This window comes from Hyperolius riggenbachi, chromosome 8 (assembly GCF_040937935.1).
Source record: "Hyperolius riggenbachi isolate aHypRig1 chromosome 8, aHypRig1.pri, whole genome shotgun sequence".
NCBI lineage: Eukaryota > Metazoa > Chordata > Amphibia > Anura > Hyperoliidae > Hyperolius > Hyperolius riggenbachi.
In genome coordinates, this window is record NC_090653.1 from 84,861,307 (window position 1) to 84,873,360 (window position 12,054).

Below are 12,054 nucleotides of genomic sequence, written 5' to 3' on the forward strand. Positions count from 1 at the left end.
TTGGTATTCGAGCTCCGAATAGCTGGAGCTATTCAAATGGGCTATCCGAGTACACTCGAATAGCCCATTCACTATTCGAGCTATTCGAGCAACCCGGCGCTATTCGAGCTCGGTACCGAGCTCGAATAGCGTCATAGCCCAGATTGATGTCCTTAGAGCCAATCAGAGGGCTCCCAGGCCCTCTGACGGCAGCCAATCACAGAGGGGGACCCTGGCCAGCCCCTACCCTATAAATAGCGGCCGCCATGTTCCGTTTCTCCGTGCTTGCCTGAGACTTGTACAGAGAGAGAGTTGCTCCTTTGTGCTTTGGCTTAGCAAGAGCTCTATTGTGGTCATTTACCTAGCGTTTTTGCTCACATACACCTCCTATACACACCTATATTGTTGTTAGTTATTTAGACATTGTATTTTAGTTAGTAGCTTGTGTGTTACATTAGAGACAGGCAGCTGCTGCAAGCTTACAGGTTTAGGCCTCAGGGGGGCCTTGCCTCTGTGGGCAGCTGTCCTCTGTTTATTTCTCTCATCTATACCAGTATTTCTGCTGTCCTTTACTAATAGTATTGTAGTTATACTGTACTAGGAGTAGGACACTCACTGACTGTCACTGTTTATAGGCTACTAGCTAGCTCCTGCGTGTGTGCACTCACTCACTGTCTGTGTGTACACACACTCTATTTCCTTCTGATTACTGATAGATTATTGTTAGTTAGTTGTACTTACTTACTACTTACTCTTACTGTACCCGTAGGGACACTCACTGTCACTGTTCATATAGGCTACTAGCTCCTGCGTGTGCGCACTGCACTCACTGTCTGAGTGTACACACACAACACACACTCTATTTCCTTCTGATCGCTGATTGATTATCGTAATTAGTTAGTTGTACTTACTGTTACTACTTACTCTTACTGTACTAGGAGTCTAGGACACTCAGTCACTGTCCATAGGCTACTAGCTCCTGCGTGCGTGCACTCACTGTCTGAGTGTACACACACCCACACTCCATTTCCTTCTGATCGCTGATTGATTATCGTAATTAGTTAGTTGTACTTACTGTTACTACTTACTCTTACTGTACTAGGAGTCTAGGACACTCAGTCACTGTCCATAGGCTACTAGCTCCTGCGTGCGTGCACTCACTGTCTGAGTGTACACACACCACCCACACTCCATTTCCTTCTGATCGCTGATTGATTATTGTAATTAGTTAGTTCTACTTACTGTTACTACTTACTCTTACTGTACTAGGAGTCTAGGACACTCAGTCACTGTGTTCATAGGCTACTAGCTCCTGCGTGCGTGCACTCACTGTCTGAGTGTACACACACCACCCACACTCCATTTCCTTCTGATCGCTGATTGATTATTGTAATTAGTTAGTTCTACTTACTGTTACTACTTACTCTTACTGTACTAGGAGTCTAGGACACTCAGTCACTGTGTTCATAGGCTACTAGCTCCTGCGTGCGTGCACTCACTGTCTGAGTGTACACACACCCACACTCCATTTCCTTCTGATCGCTGATTGATTATTGTAATTAGTTAGTTCTACTTACTGTTACTACTTACTCTTACTGTACTAGGAGTCTAGGACACTCAGTCACTGTGTTCATAGGCTACTAGCTCCTGCGTGCGTGCACTCACTGTCTGAGTGTACACACACCCACACTCCATTTCCTTCTGATCGCTGATTGATTATTGTAATTAGTTAGTTCTACTTACTGTTACTACTTACTCTTACTGTACTAGGAGTCTAGGACACTCAGTCACTGTGTTCATAGGCTACTAGCTCCTGCGTGCGTGCACTCACTGTCTGAGTGTACACACACTAAATTTACTTGTGATTACTACTGATTATTGTAACTGCTAGTTGTACTTCCTGACTGTTACTACTTACTTACTGTACTAGGGGACACTCACTCAGTCACCTCACCAACCAACCCACTCCATTAAAGTACCCCACTTTTCACCCGCCCTTTTAAAAAACTTTTGTCTATACGCCCAAAACATTGAAGATGTCTGGAAGTGGCAGCCAGCGCGGTTTGGGCAAGGGGAAGGGCAGCAAGGGAATCAGGAGGAGAGGGAGCAGCATTGTGGCAAGCCGCGGCCGCGGGCGCGCCACCATGCACAGTTCCGCAGCAGCAGCGTCAGTGGCTAACATTCCTCCCATAGCCACTGGCCGTGGACGCCTTGGGCGCCGCCCAGCGGGAGCATCTGCAACTGACGCTGCAGAGACACAGCAGCAGCAGCGTGTAGCACCTGCTCCCATTTTCCTCCAGCCGGGTCGGAAACGTCCCATTGAGGAAAAGGATGCAGACACTGTGGTGCAACTCATGACGGAGGATGAGCAGCCCGCCATCAGCTCTGCATCCAAGGCCTCCACCCTCACCACCACCACCACCACCACCACCACCACCCCTGTTCGCAGCAGCCGCCCAGCAGGGCCTGGGGAGGAGGCCAGTTCACCATCAGTCGCCGACCTGTCACTCAGCAGTCTTTTTACCCCAGGCACCATCAGGGTATTGTCTGCTGTTGTTGGCGATTTTGAGGAGGAGATGCTGATGGGCACTTTGGGGGAGGAGGGATTGGACAGCAAGACTGTGGCGACAGTCAAGCGTCCCATCCATGCATCAGGAGAGGAGTTTGGGGGGTCATCATCCCAGCAGGACATGTTTCAGGAGGGGCATGATGATGATGACCCGGTGACAGACAGAGACTGGGTGCCACCACCTCCAGGGGATGTCGTCCTCAGCAGCTCTGAGGAGGAGGAGGAGGATGCGCTTGTGGGCCTTGCAAGGAGGCGCATCATTGCAAGCATTGGCAGCGTCCCACAGCCTGCTGGTGTCTCAGGCTCAGCAGCAGCAGCAGCATCAGCCAGTACCACCACCAGCCGCACCCAAGCCCCCCCCCCAACCACCACAGGGAGACAGGCAGCAGCGCTTCCATGCCGTAGGGGGAAGTTTCTGTCACCAATCTGGCGGTTTTTCACCATGCCCACTGTGTACAGCAAGTACGCCACTTGCAACCACTGTCAGCGGAAGTTGAGCAGAGGTGCAGACCCCTTAAAGTTCAGCACCAGCTCGCTCATCAACCACCTTGCGGCTAAACATTTCCACCAGCATGAGGAGTTCCAGAGGCTGAAGGCATCTGCTGCTGGCAGTGGCACCACACCCATCACTGCACAGCCTTCAGCAGCAGCAGCAGCAACAGCAGCCACCCGCCCTCCTGCTCCTCCAGCAGCACCAGCAGGAGTGCGGAAACGCACTGCTCCTCCCCCCTCTGCAACTCCTGCCGCCGACACTGAGGCCTGTTCTGGCAGCCAGTCCTCAGTGGCCTCCTCTGCTGTGTCTGCTGATTCCCGTGTCAGCAAAAGGCCACGCCAGAGCCTTTTGAGCGAGTCCTTCCAGGGGGTGGTTAGGGCTCTGCCTCCCAGCAGCCGTCGCGTGCGGCAGCTGAACGGCTTGCTGGCACGGGCCATGTGCTCCCAACTCCTGCCGTACACGCTCGTGCAGGAGGGGAGCGACATTCGTGCGCTGCTTGCTTGCGCAGCCCCAGACTGGCAGCTCCCCAGCAGACACTTCTTTGCCCGCAAGGCCATTCCTGCACTGCACCGCTTTGTGATGGCCAATGTGGAGCGAGGGCTGGAGCACGCGGTTGGTGAAAGGGTCCACGTCACCATGGACTCCTGGAGCAGCCGCTTCGGGACAGGCCGCTACCTGTCCTTCACTGTCCACTGGGTCAGCTTGGTGGAAGGGGGTGAGGATGGGAGAGCAGCAGCGGGCACAGCAGCAGCAGCAACACAGTGGGTGGTGCCACCCCGCAGGGTCAGGGGAACTGCAGCAGGTTCCTCCGATCCTCTGCCATCCTCCGGCACACCTGGCCAAACCCCCCGCCTCAGCAGCAGCGTGAAGGCCCGCCACTGCCAAGCGCTGCTGCACTTGGTCAGCCTTGGGAAGACCAAGCTGACGGCAACCCATGTGTTGGCCAAACTCCAGGAGCAGGAGAGGATTTGGCTGACCCCCAGAGGCCTCAGAGTCGGAGAGGTGGTGGCCGACAATGGGGCCAATCTGGTTGCCGCAATAGACAGGGGAAACCTGACCCACATCCCCTGTCTTGCCCACGTGCTGAACCTGGTGGTGCAGAAGTTCCTGCGCACCTACCAGGGGATGGGCGAACTGCTGGAAACGGCAAGGAATGTTGTGCGTCACTTCCGGCGCTCGGCTGCAGCCTGTGCGAGCCTGGAAGACGTGCAAAAGGAGCTGGATCTGCCACGCCATCGGCTGATCCTTGACGTTCCGACTCGCTGGAACTCCACCTTGGCGATGTTGGAGCGTCTGGTTGAACAGAGGCACGCTGTAAAACAGTACCTTGCCCTGGCCACTGTTTCCGCAGCTCAGAGAAGGGACAAGACCAGCAACATCCCGTCCATCGTCCCCGATGATGACTGGAGGCACATGCAGCAGGTGTGCTTAGTGCTGGCTCCCTTCCTGCAGGCCACAAACATGGTGAGCAGGGACCATGCTATGGTCTGCGAGTGGGTGCACTGGTTTCTCTGCTGAACAGGGCCCTCAATGCTTTGCTGGAACAGGGAGCGGCAGCCTTGGACCAGCAGGAGCGGCAACCAGCTGCGCAGTCCACCTCTGAGGGGGAGGAGGAGGAGGACTTGGTGGAGGTCCCTGACCTGGCTGCTGATGAGGGGGATCAGCACAGCGCAGCTGAGTTGGTGCGGGGGTGGAGAGAGCAGGGCCGGGCCGAGGCATAGGCTGGAGAGGCTCCAGCCTCAGGGCGCAGTGTAGGAGGGGGCGCAGAATTCATTCAGCTGTCATTCCTAATTGTGTTTGAAGCAGAAAGAAATAAGAAAAGGGGATACATGGCAGTGACTGCAAGCCAGATAACTAGATATTAAGGTGTTGGGGAGGTTGTGGGCCCTGTGGCGCCTCTTAGTCTAATAGCAATCAGTGTGTGACGGCTGAGGAGGCAGGGATGGAGGGGCGCACTTTGGTGTCTCAGCCTTGGGTGCTGGAGGACCTTGTCCCGGCTCTGGGAGAGAGGATGAGGCGGCAGAGGAGGAGGATGAGGACAGCACTGACGTCGATGTGCCAGCAGACGTGGCCCGCCTCTTCCCAATGGCAGCGCACATGCTGACGTGCCTGCGCAGGGACCCCAGGGTGATCCAGATGAAGCAGAGGGAGGACATCTGGATCAGCATGATGTTGGACCCACGCCTCAAGGGGAAGTTGAGCCAGTTCCTGCCGCCTGCAGGAGGAGACCCAGCGCAACAAATAAGGAGCTTGCAGCAGGCCCTTGTTGAGCGCTTGGAGGAAGCCTTCCCCCAGCCTTCCACCCCCACTGTCCAGCAGCCAGCACAGAGGCAGCAGCAGGTGCCTGCATCCAGCAGCAGCAAGCGCCCCACAGACCTGCTGTCTCTCAGCCACGAGCTCTACAGGACTGTAGAGGCTCCGGCAGCAGTGACTAGAGAGGAGATGCATGCAGCAGCATCCTCCTCCGGTCACAGCCAGCGCCTGACCCGCATGGTGGCTGACTACATGGGGTCGTACAGTGGGCTTGACAGCGATGCCCCTGTTGATCCCATGGAGTATTGGGTCAAGCGCATGGAGATCTGGAGCGAGCTGGCGCAGTACGCCCTGGAAGTGCTGTCCTGCCCCCCTTCCAGCGTGCTGTCCGAGCGCTGCTTCAGTGCAGCTGGTGGCGTGGTCACCGAGAAACGCTCACGTCTGTCTCACAAGTCTGTGGACAGACTGACGTTTCTCAAGATGAACCAGGCGTGGGTGGAAGGCGAGTTCCTGGCCCCTGTTGTCGGCGAGAGGGGGACATGAACTGGCTGCCGGAACCATCGTTAATGTGCCTTACCACCCTTTACCACCTCCTGGCTCCTGCTCACTAAGCCAGCCTGGTTCACTTTGACTATTACGTCGCCTGCAGCCACACATTTTACACCTACAGTGGGCTGCTGTGTACTGCCCTTCTGCTGTCTGTCTGTGTTTCCCACTGCCAGGGTACACAGAATTACCTTCTTCTGCTGCCACTCTGCCACCAGCTATTACGTCAAACAATAGCTATATTGGTTGCAAAACCAAAACCAAACAAACCATTAAAAAAAAAAAAGGTTTAATTTTTCTGAGGTGCCCGGGTTGAAAACTGTGTTGTTCCAGTTGTGTATTGGACACAATGTGGGCTGCACGACCGCTGTCTGGGACCTCCTGTTGTGTTTATTTACAGCCCTGGTATCACCGCTAGGTACCAGGGCTATTATGTCACGCTGCCTACCTGCTGCCACACTCACACTGCTCCTCCATACCTCCTCCTGCTGCTGCTGCTGTCTGTCTGTGTTTCCCACTGCCAGGGTACACAGATGATTTACCTTCTGCTGCCACTCTGCCACCAGCTATTACGTCAAACAATAGCTGCTCGCCTACTCCTCCATTCCTCCTCCTGCTGCTGCTGTCTGTCTGTGTTTCCCACTGCCAGGGTACACAGATGATTTACCTTCTGCTGCCACTCTGCCACCAGCTATTACGTCAAACAATAGCTGCTCGCCTACTCCTCCATTCCTCCTCCTGCTGCTGCTGTCTGTCTGTGTTTCCCACTGCCAGGGTACACAGATGATTTACCTTCTGCTGCCACTCTGCCACCAGCTATTACGTCAAACAATAGCTGCTCGCCTACTCCTCCATTCCTCCTCCTGCTGCTGCTGTCTGTCTGTGTTTCCCACTGCCAGGGTACACAGAATTACCTTCTTCTGCTGCCACTCTGCCACCAGCTATTACGTCAAACAATAGCTATATTGGTTGTAAAACCAAAAACCAAAAAACCATAAAAAAAAAAAAAGGTTTAATTTTTCTGAGGTGCCCGGGTTGAAAACTGTGTTGTCCCAGTTGTGTATTGGACACAATGTGGGCTGCACGACCGCTGTCTGGGACCTCCTGTTGTGTTTATTTACAGCCCTGGTATCACCGCTAGGTACCAGGGCTATTATGTCACGCTGCCTACCTGCTGCCACACTCACACTGCTCCTCCATACCTCCTCCTGCTGCTGCTGCTGCTGTCTGTCTGTGTTTCCCACTGCCAGGGTACACAGATGATTTACCTTCTGCTGCCACTCTGCCACCAGCTATTACGTCAAACAATAGCTGCTCACATTACTCCTCCATTCCTCCTGCTGCTGTTGCTGTCTGTCTGTGTTTCCCACTGCCAGGGTACACAGAATTACCTTCTGCTGCCACTCTGCCACCAGCTATTACGTCAAACAATAGCTATATTGGTTGCAAAACCAAAACCAAACAAACCATTAAAAAAAAAAAAAAAGGTTTAATTTTTCTGAGGTGCCCGGGTTGAAAACTGTGTTGTCCCAGTTGTGTATTGGACACAATGTGGGCTGCACGACCGCTGTCTGGGACCTCCTGTTGTGTTTATTTACAGCCCTGGTATCACCGCTAGGTACCAGGGCTATTATGTCACGGCGAGCTGCCTGCCTCATTGACTGCCTGCTGCCACACACTCATCCTCCTCCTCCTGCTGCTGAATTTACCTCCTGCTGTCTTTGTGTTTCCACTGCCAGGGAGCACATACAATGGCGCTTCCAACATGCGTGCGCCCACCAGCTATTTGTTACGCTCAAAAATAGCTGCATTTCTTTAAAAAAAAAAATTGAAAAGAGAAATACGTGAAGAAGAAGAAGACGATATTGAAAAAGAAGGAGAAGGAGAAGATGAAGATGAAGAAGAAGATGAAGAAGAAGATGAAGAAGATGATGAAGAAGAAGATGAAAAAGAAGAAGAAGATGAAAAAGAAGAAGAAGATGATGAAGAAGATGAAGAAGAAGAAGATGAAGAAGAAGAAGATGAAGAAGAAGAAGATGAAGAAGAAGAAGAAGAAGATGAAGAAGAAGAAGATGAAGAAGAAGAAGATGAAGAAGAAGAAGAAGAAGATGAAGAAGATGAAGAAGAAGAAGATGAAGAAGAAGATGAAGAAGAAGAAGAAGAAGAAGAAGAAGAAGATGAAGAAGAAGAAGAAGAAGAAGATGAAGAAGAAGAAGAAGATGAAGAAGAAGAAGAAGATGAAGAAGGAGAAGAAGATGAAGAAGATGAAGAAGAAGAAGAAGAAAAAGATGATGATGAAGAAGAAGAAGAAGAAGAAGATGATGAAGAAGAAGAAGAAGAAGAAGAAGACAATATAGAAGAAGAAGAAGAATATATAGAAGAAGAAGATCTAGAAGAAGAAGAAGAAAGATAAAGAAGAAGAAGAACAAGTATATACAGTAACACTACTGAACAAAATTAAGGACACAACTTCTCTTTCCACATTTTTTTTTAAAGGAACATCCCCACATAATCACTTGCTGTTGTTACTTGGAAAAAAAGATGTTTCTTGCATCATTCACCCTCAAAACAAGTGTTGGAAGCTATTTAAGGCCAATTCGAATAGTCAGCTCGAATAGTGAGCTCGAATACCGACTCGAATAGTGAGCTCGAAGTCCGAGGTCGAATCGAATAGTAAAAATTATTCGACTCGAATATTCGACTGACCTCGAATAATTTACTATTCGAATTCGACCAAACTCGAATTTTAAAAAGGGGTATTTGAGCATCACTAGTCGGTGCTTGCCCATGCGCGTCGCGTTGCACGCCGTGAACATTGGCGTTGTAAGACGTTGGCTGTGAATGCTGTGCACGCGCGCGCGTGAGGGATGCTCTGTTTTATGCATGGATGTTGTTTGCGCGCATGTGCGTGTGCGCATGCGCGTGTCTTTGCGCATGCGTGTGCGCGATCGGCGCTGGTCTGCACATGCGTGTGATGTGTTGCGCCGTGCGCGCCAAAACGGCCTATATAAGTCTGGAGAGTGCAACACTCAGGTGCTGTAGTATTGCAGCTTGTGTGTGTGTTGCACTCCCGTGAGTGAGCCTTGCTCTGCCCGTACCCGATCTCTTGGATGTTGACCATGGCCTGCCTGACTACCCGATTACCTGCCGACCTTTGCCTTGTACGACTGCCTGATTTGTTGCCGACCACTGCTTGCCTGAGGACCCGATTTGTTGCCAGACCCCGGCTAGTACGAGTACCCGATCCGTTGCCGACTTCTGCCTGTTCCATGTTCTACGGCATGCCCGGTGACTACGTCTGAACCTACCTGGTTGCTGATTCATTGCAGTACCAGACTCAGCCTGCGGGAGTGCTGTGTTTCCAAACAGGACTTATCGTTGGTTTCACAAGCGCTCCTGACCCTTGCTTACTGGGCTCCCCTGTTTCACCTCCAGGGGCCCCAGTCGGTGAGCCGCAAGGGTTGCTGCCCTCAGCTAACTGGTCTCCTGTACCCCAGGTACGTTATCATCACACGTACAATCTAATGCATACCACACTCATATGCCCCCATGGCAGACTAAAGCCAATTTTGGTGGTACCAACTAAGTTATCTGTGTGTTTTTCAGATGGAAGGAAACTGGAATGCCCAGAGGAACCCCATGCAAATACATGGAAGACAAACAAACATACATGGTTATAATGTCCTAAGCCATTAACTTACCTATGGTGAGGTGAGCATCTGGATGCCATAGAGCCTTCCTTATTCTCTCTCTCTCTCCACAGCTAGCTTCAAGGTCACTTTAAAGGATTTATAGCTGATCGAAACCAAGGGCCATACACTAACCCCTACCTGATCCCAGCATTAATTAAAAAATAGAAACCTTCCACCTGTCTTTCTCTAACTTGACCTTCCAACATCAGAGCCTAACAATACTTACCCTCAGAGTTGTCTCACACTCTCACAAAACCTCATTATCCTTTTTATTGGAGGAAGGGGAGAGCCAGTGGCTGTAATATCCAAACCCCCCTCCATCGGTAGTGTGAGTAGTGAGAGGAGCATATATTCTTCTCAGAGGTTACTACAGGAAGCTGGGATTCTGCACACACACAATGTGCCACCTCCAGAAGATGACAATTATCTGACCTCAATATCATGTTATCACTTGATTTTCGGAAATCTAGGTGAATAAAATAATGGCTTTTTGGTTGAGGGGGTCCCACTCCGTTTAAAGTGTGCCTGAAACAAATAAAAAAAAAACAACAAAAATAAATACTTACCTGGGGCTTCCTCTAGCCCCTGGTAATCCATAGGTTTCCTCTTTGTGTGTCTGATCCCATTTGTTCTCCCACAATGAGCTGTGGTTAAGTGTCTGAGTGAGCCATTTGGGGACCACTGCACATTCGCGGCCCAGGCAATTCCCTCCTTGGTTGCAGGCAGCTTACTGCACCTGCGCAGTTACATGTCTTAAGTAACTGCGCAAGCACAGAAGACACCCGGCTATGGGGGCGTGACCAAGGAGGCTTGCGGACAAGGCCGTACTGGAGCAGACCCACACCGAGGGAAGCCATGTACTGCAGGAGGCTGAAGGAAGACCCTGGTAAGTTTAAAGTCTTGTGTTTGATTTGTTTCAGGTTTACTTTAGGAAAAGGTGGGAGGGAAAGGAGCAAAGGCATTATGAATTATAGCTTGGCAAGTGATGCAAGTTTCTTTAATAATTATAACTACTACTGATGGGGCAGAAGTTCCAACAAAAGTGTCCACAGATGCCCACTTCCATTACTATCTAAAAAAACCAAAACCAAACTAGGTAAAATGATACCATCCTAGGTAAAAACTGAATAGACATTAACGCAGTGTAGCTTGCATATTATCATCAAGCATCAACTAAACAATGTGGTTATTCATGTACTCACCTGCAGAGAAAGGCATCCAGGCATCATTCTTTTTGAACTGACCATTTTCATCCAAGAAATGATTAGGATTGAACTTGTATGGAGTGGCAAATTGTGTGGGGTCACGGTGGACGGTGCAGAGCAGAGGGTAAATATCTGTGCCCTGAAAGAAATTAGAGAGATCGAACAAAAGAATAAAAGCACCAATACATTTAACATGAGGGCATTGCACTTCTAAATGTCCTTTTTTAAATACGTGGTACTCTAATGAACAACAAGTAACGCCCAGCTGCACATGTAATAAAAAGCTCCATTACAAGACACAGCACATTTATATAGCGCTTTTCTCCTGGCGGACTCAAAGCGTCACAGCTGCAGCCACTAGAGCATGCTCTATAGGCAGTAGCAGTGTTTGGGAGTCTTGCCCAAGGACTCCTTACTGAATAGGCGCAGGCTTATTGAACAGGAAGAGTCACAGAACATTTATATAGCGCTTTTCTGATGGACTCAAGGGTGTGCTCAGTAGGTAGTAGCAGTGTTAGGAAGTAAAGGTAGTAGCTTACTGAACAGGAAGACTCTAGATTCGAACCCAGGTCGCCTGTGTCCGCACAGTGAAATACGAATGGTTGGAAACGCACATTTCCGATTTCCACCAATGTCAATTTCCAATTTCCATTTTTCTGTTTTTCCATTTTTCTGTTTTTCTGATTTCCGATTTTTCCATTTTTTCCAATTTCCAAGGAGTGTTTTATTTGTCATTGTTGGGATCAGAGAAAGCAAAAAATGACAAAAAAATTCAGAAATCGGACAAACGGAATCTTGTGATTAGTCCAAAATAAACCCTATTTTTTGCAGAAAAATTCTACATTCTGTGATTGGCCCAATGCTTCTGAGTTCTATGATTGGGCTAAAATTGCGGTAATTTCTGTGGAATTCCAATTTTCGAATTCTGATTAGAAATGTGGATGTTTCATTTCTGCAGGATTTGGAAGGATAATCTCTTCTGTGATATCTGTGAAAACAGATGCAGGAAGCTATGTGTGGACTTGCTATTTTTCCTAGAGAAACTTTGAGTAGGACACCTTCCCAGTTGCAGATTTAAAGTAATAAAGTCCATTTATCTCTGGCAGCGTTGTGTTCCAAAAACCGGATTGCATGTCGTTTTGTGGCGTTCTGAAAATCACCATCATGTATATCACTGTAACGGTGTGATGTGACTTTCACCTAATAATTTGCCTGTCCTCATTGGATAGCGAGTATAAAAGCCTTCCTGTGTCACTTTACATTTGCTTGTGATAGCGTGAGCTTGGCTAATTGCTTGATGTTCCTTGTTTGATATCT

General features: G+C 49.9%; 1 protein-coding gene across 4 annotated transcripts in view; it reads right to left on the minus strand.

The window, feature by feature from the left end:
• LOC137528994 (cytochrome P450 2F3-like) overlaps positions 1-12,054 on the minus strand; it is an 80,931-nt gene that overhangs the window by 20,970 nt on the left and 47,907 nt on the right. For all 4 annotated transcript variants that reach the window (XM_068250847.1, XM_068250846.1, XM_068250845.1 and 1 more), the window contains one exon: positions 10,735-10,876. In XM_068250847.1, coding sequence (XP_068106948.1) covers positions 10,735-10,876 — 142 coding nt within the window. The remainder of the gene's footprint in view (positions 1-10,734; positions 10,877-12,054) is intronic.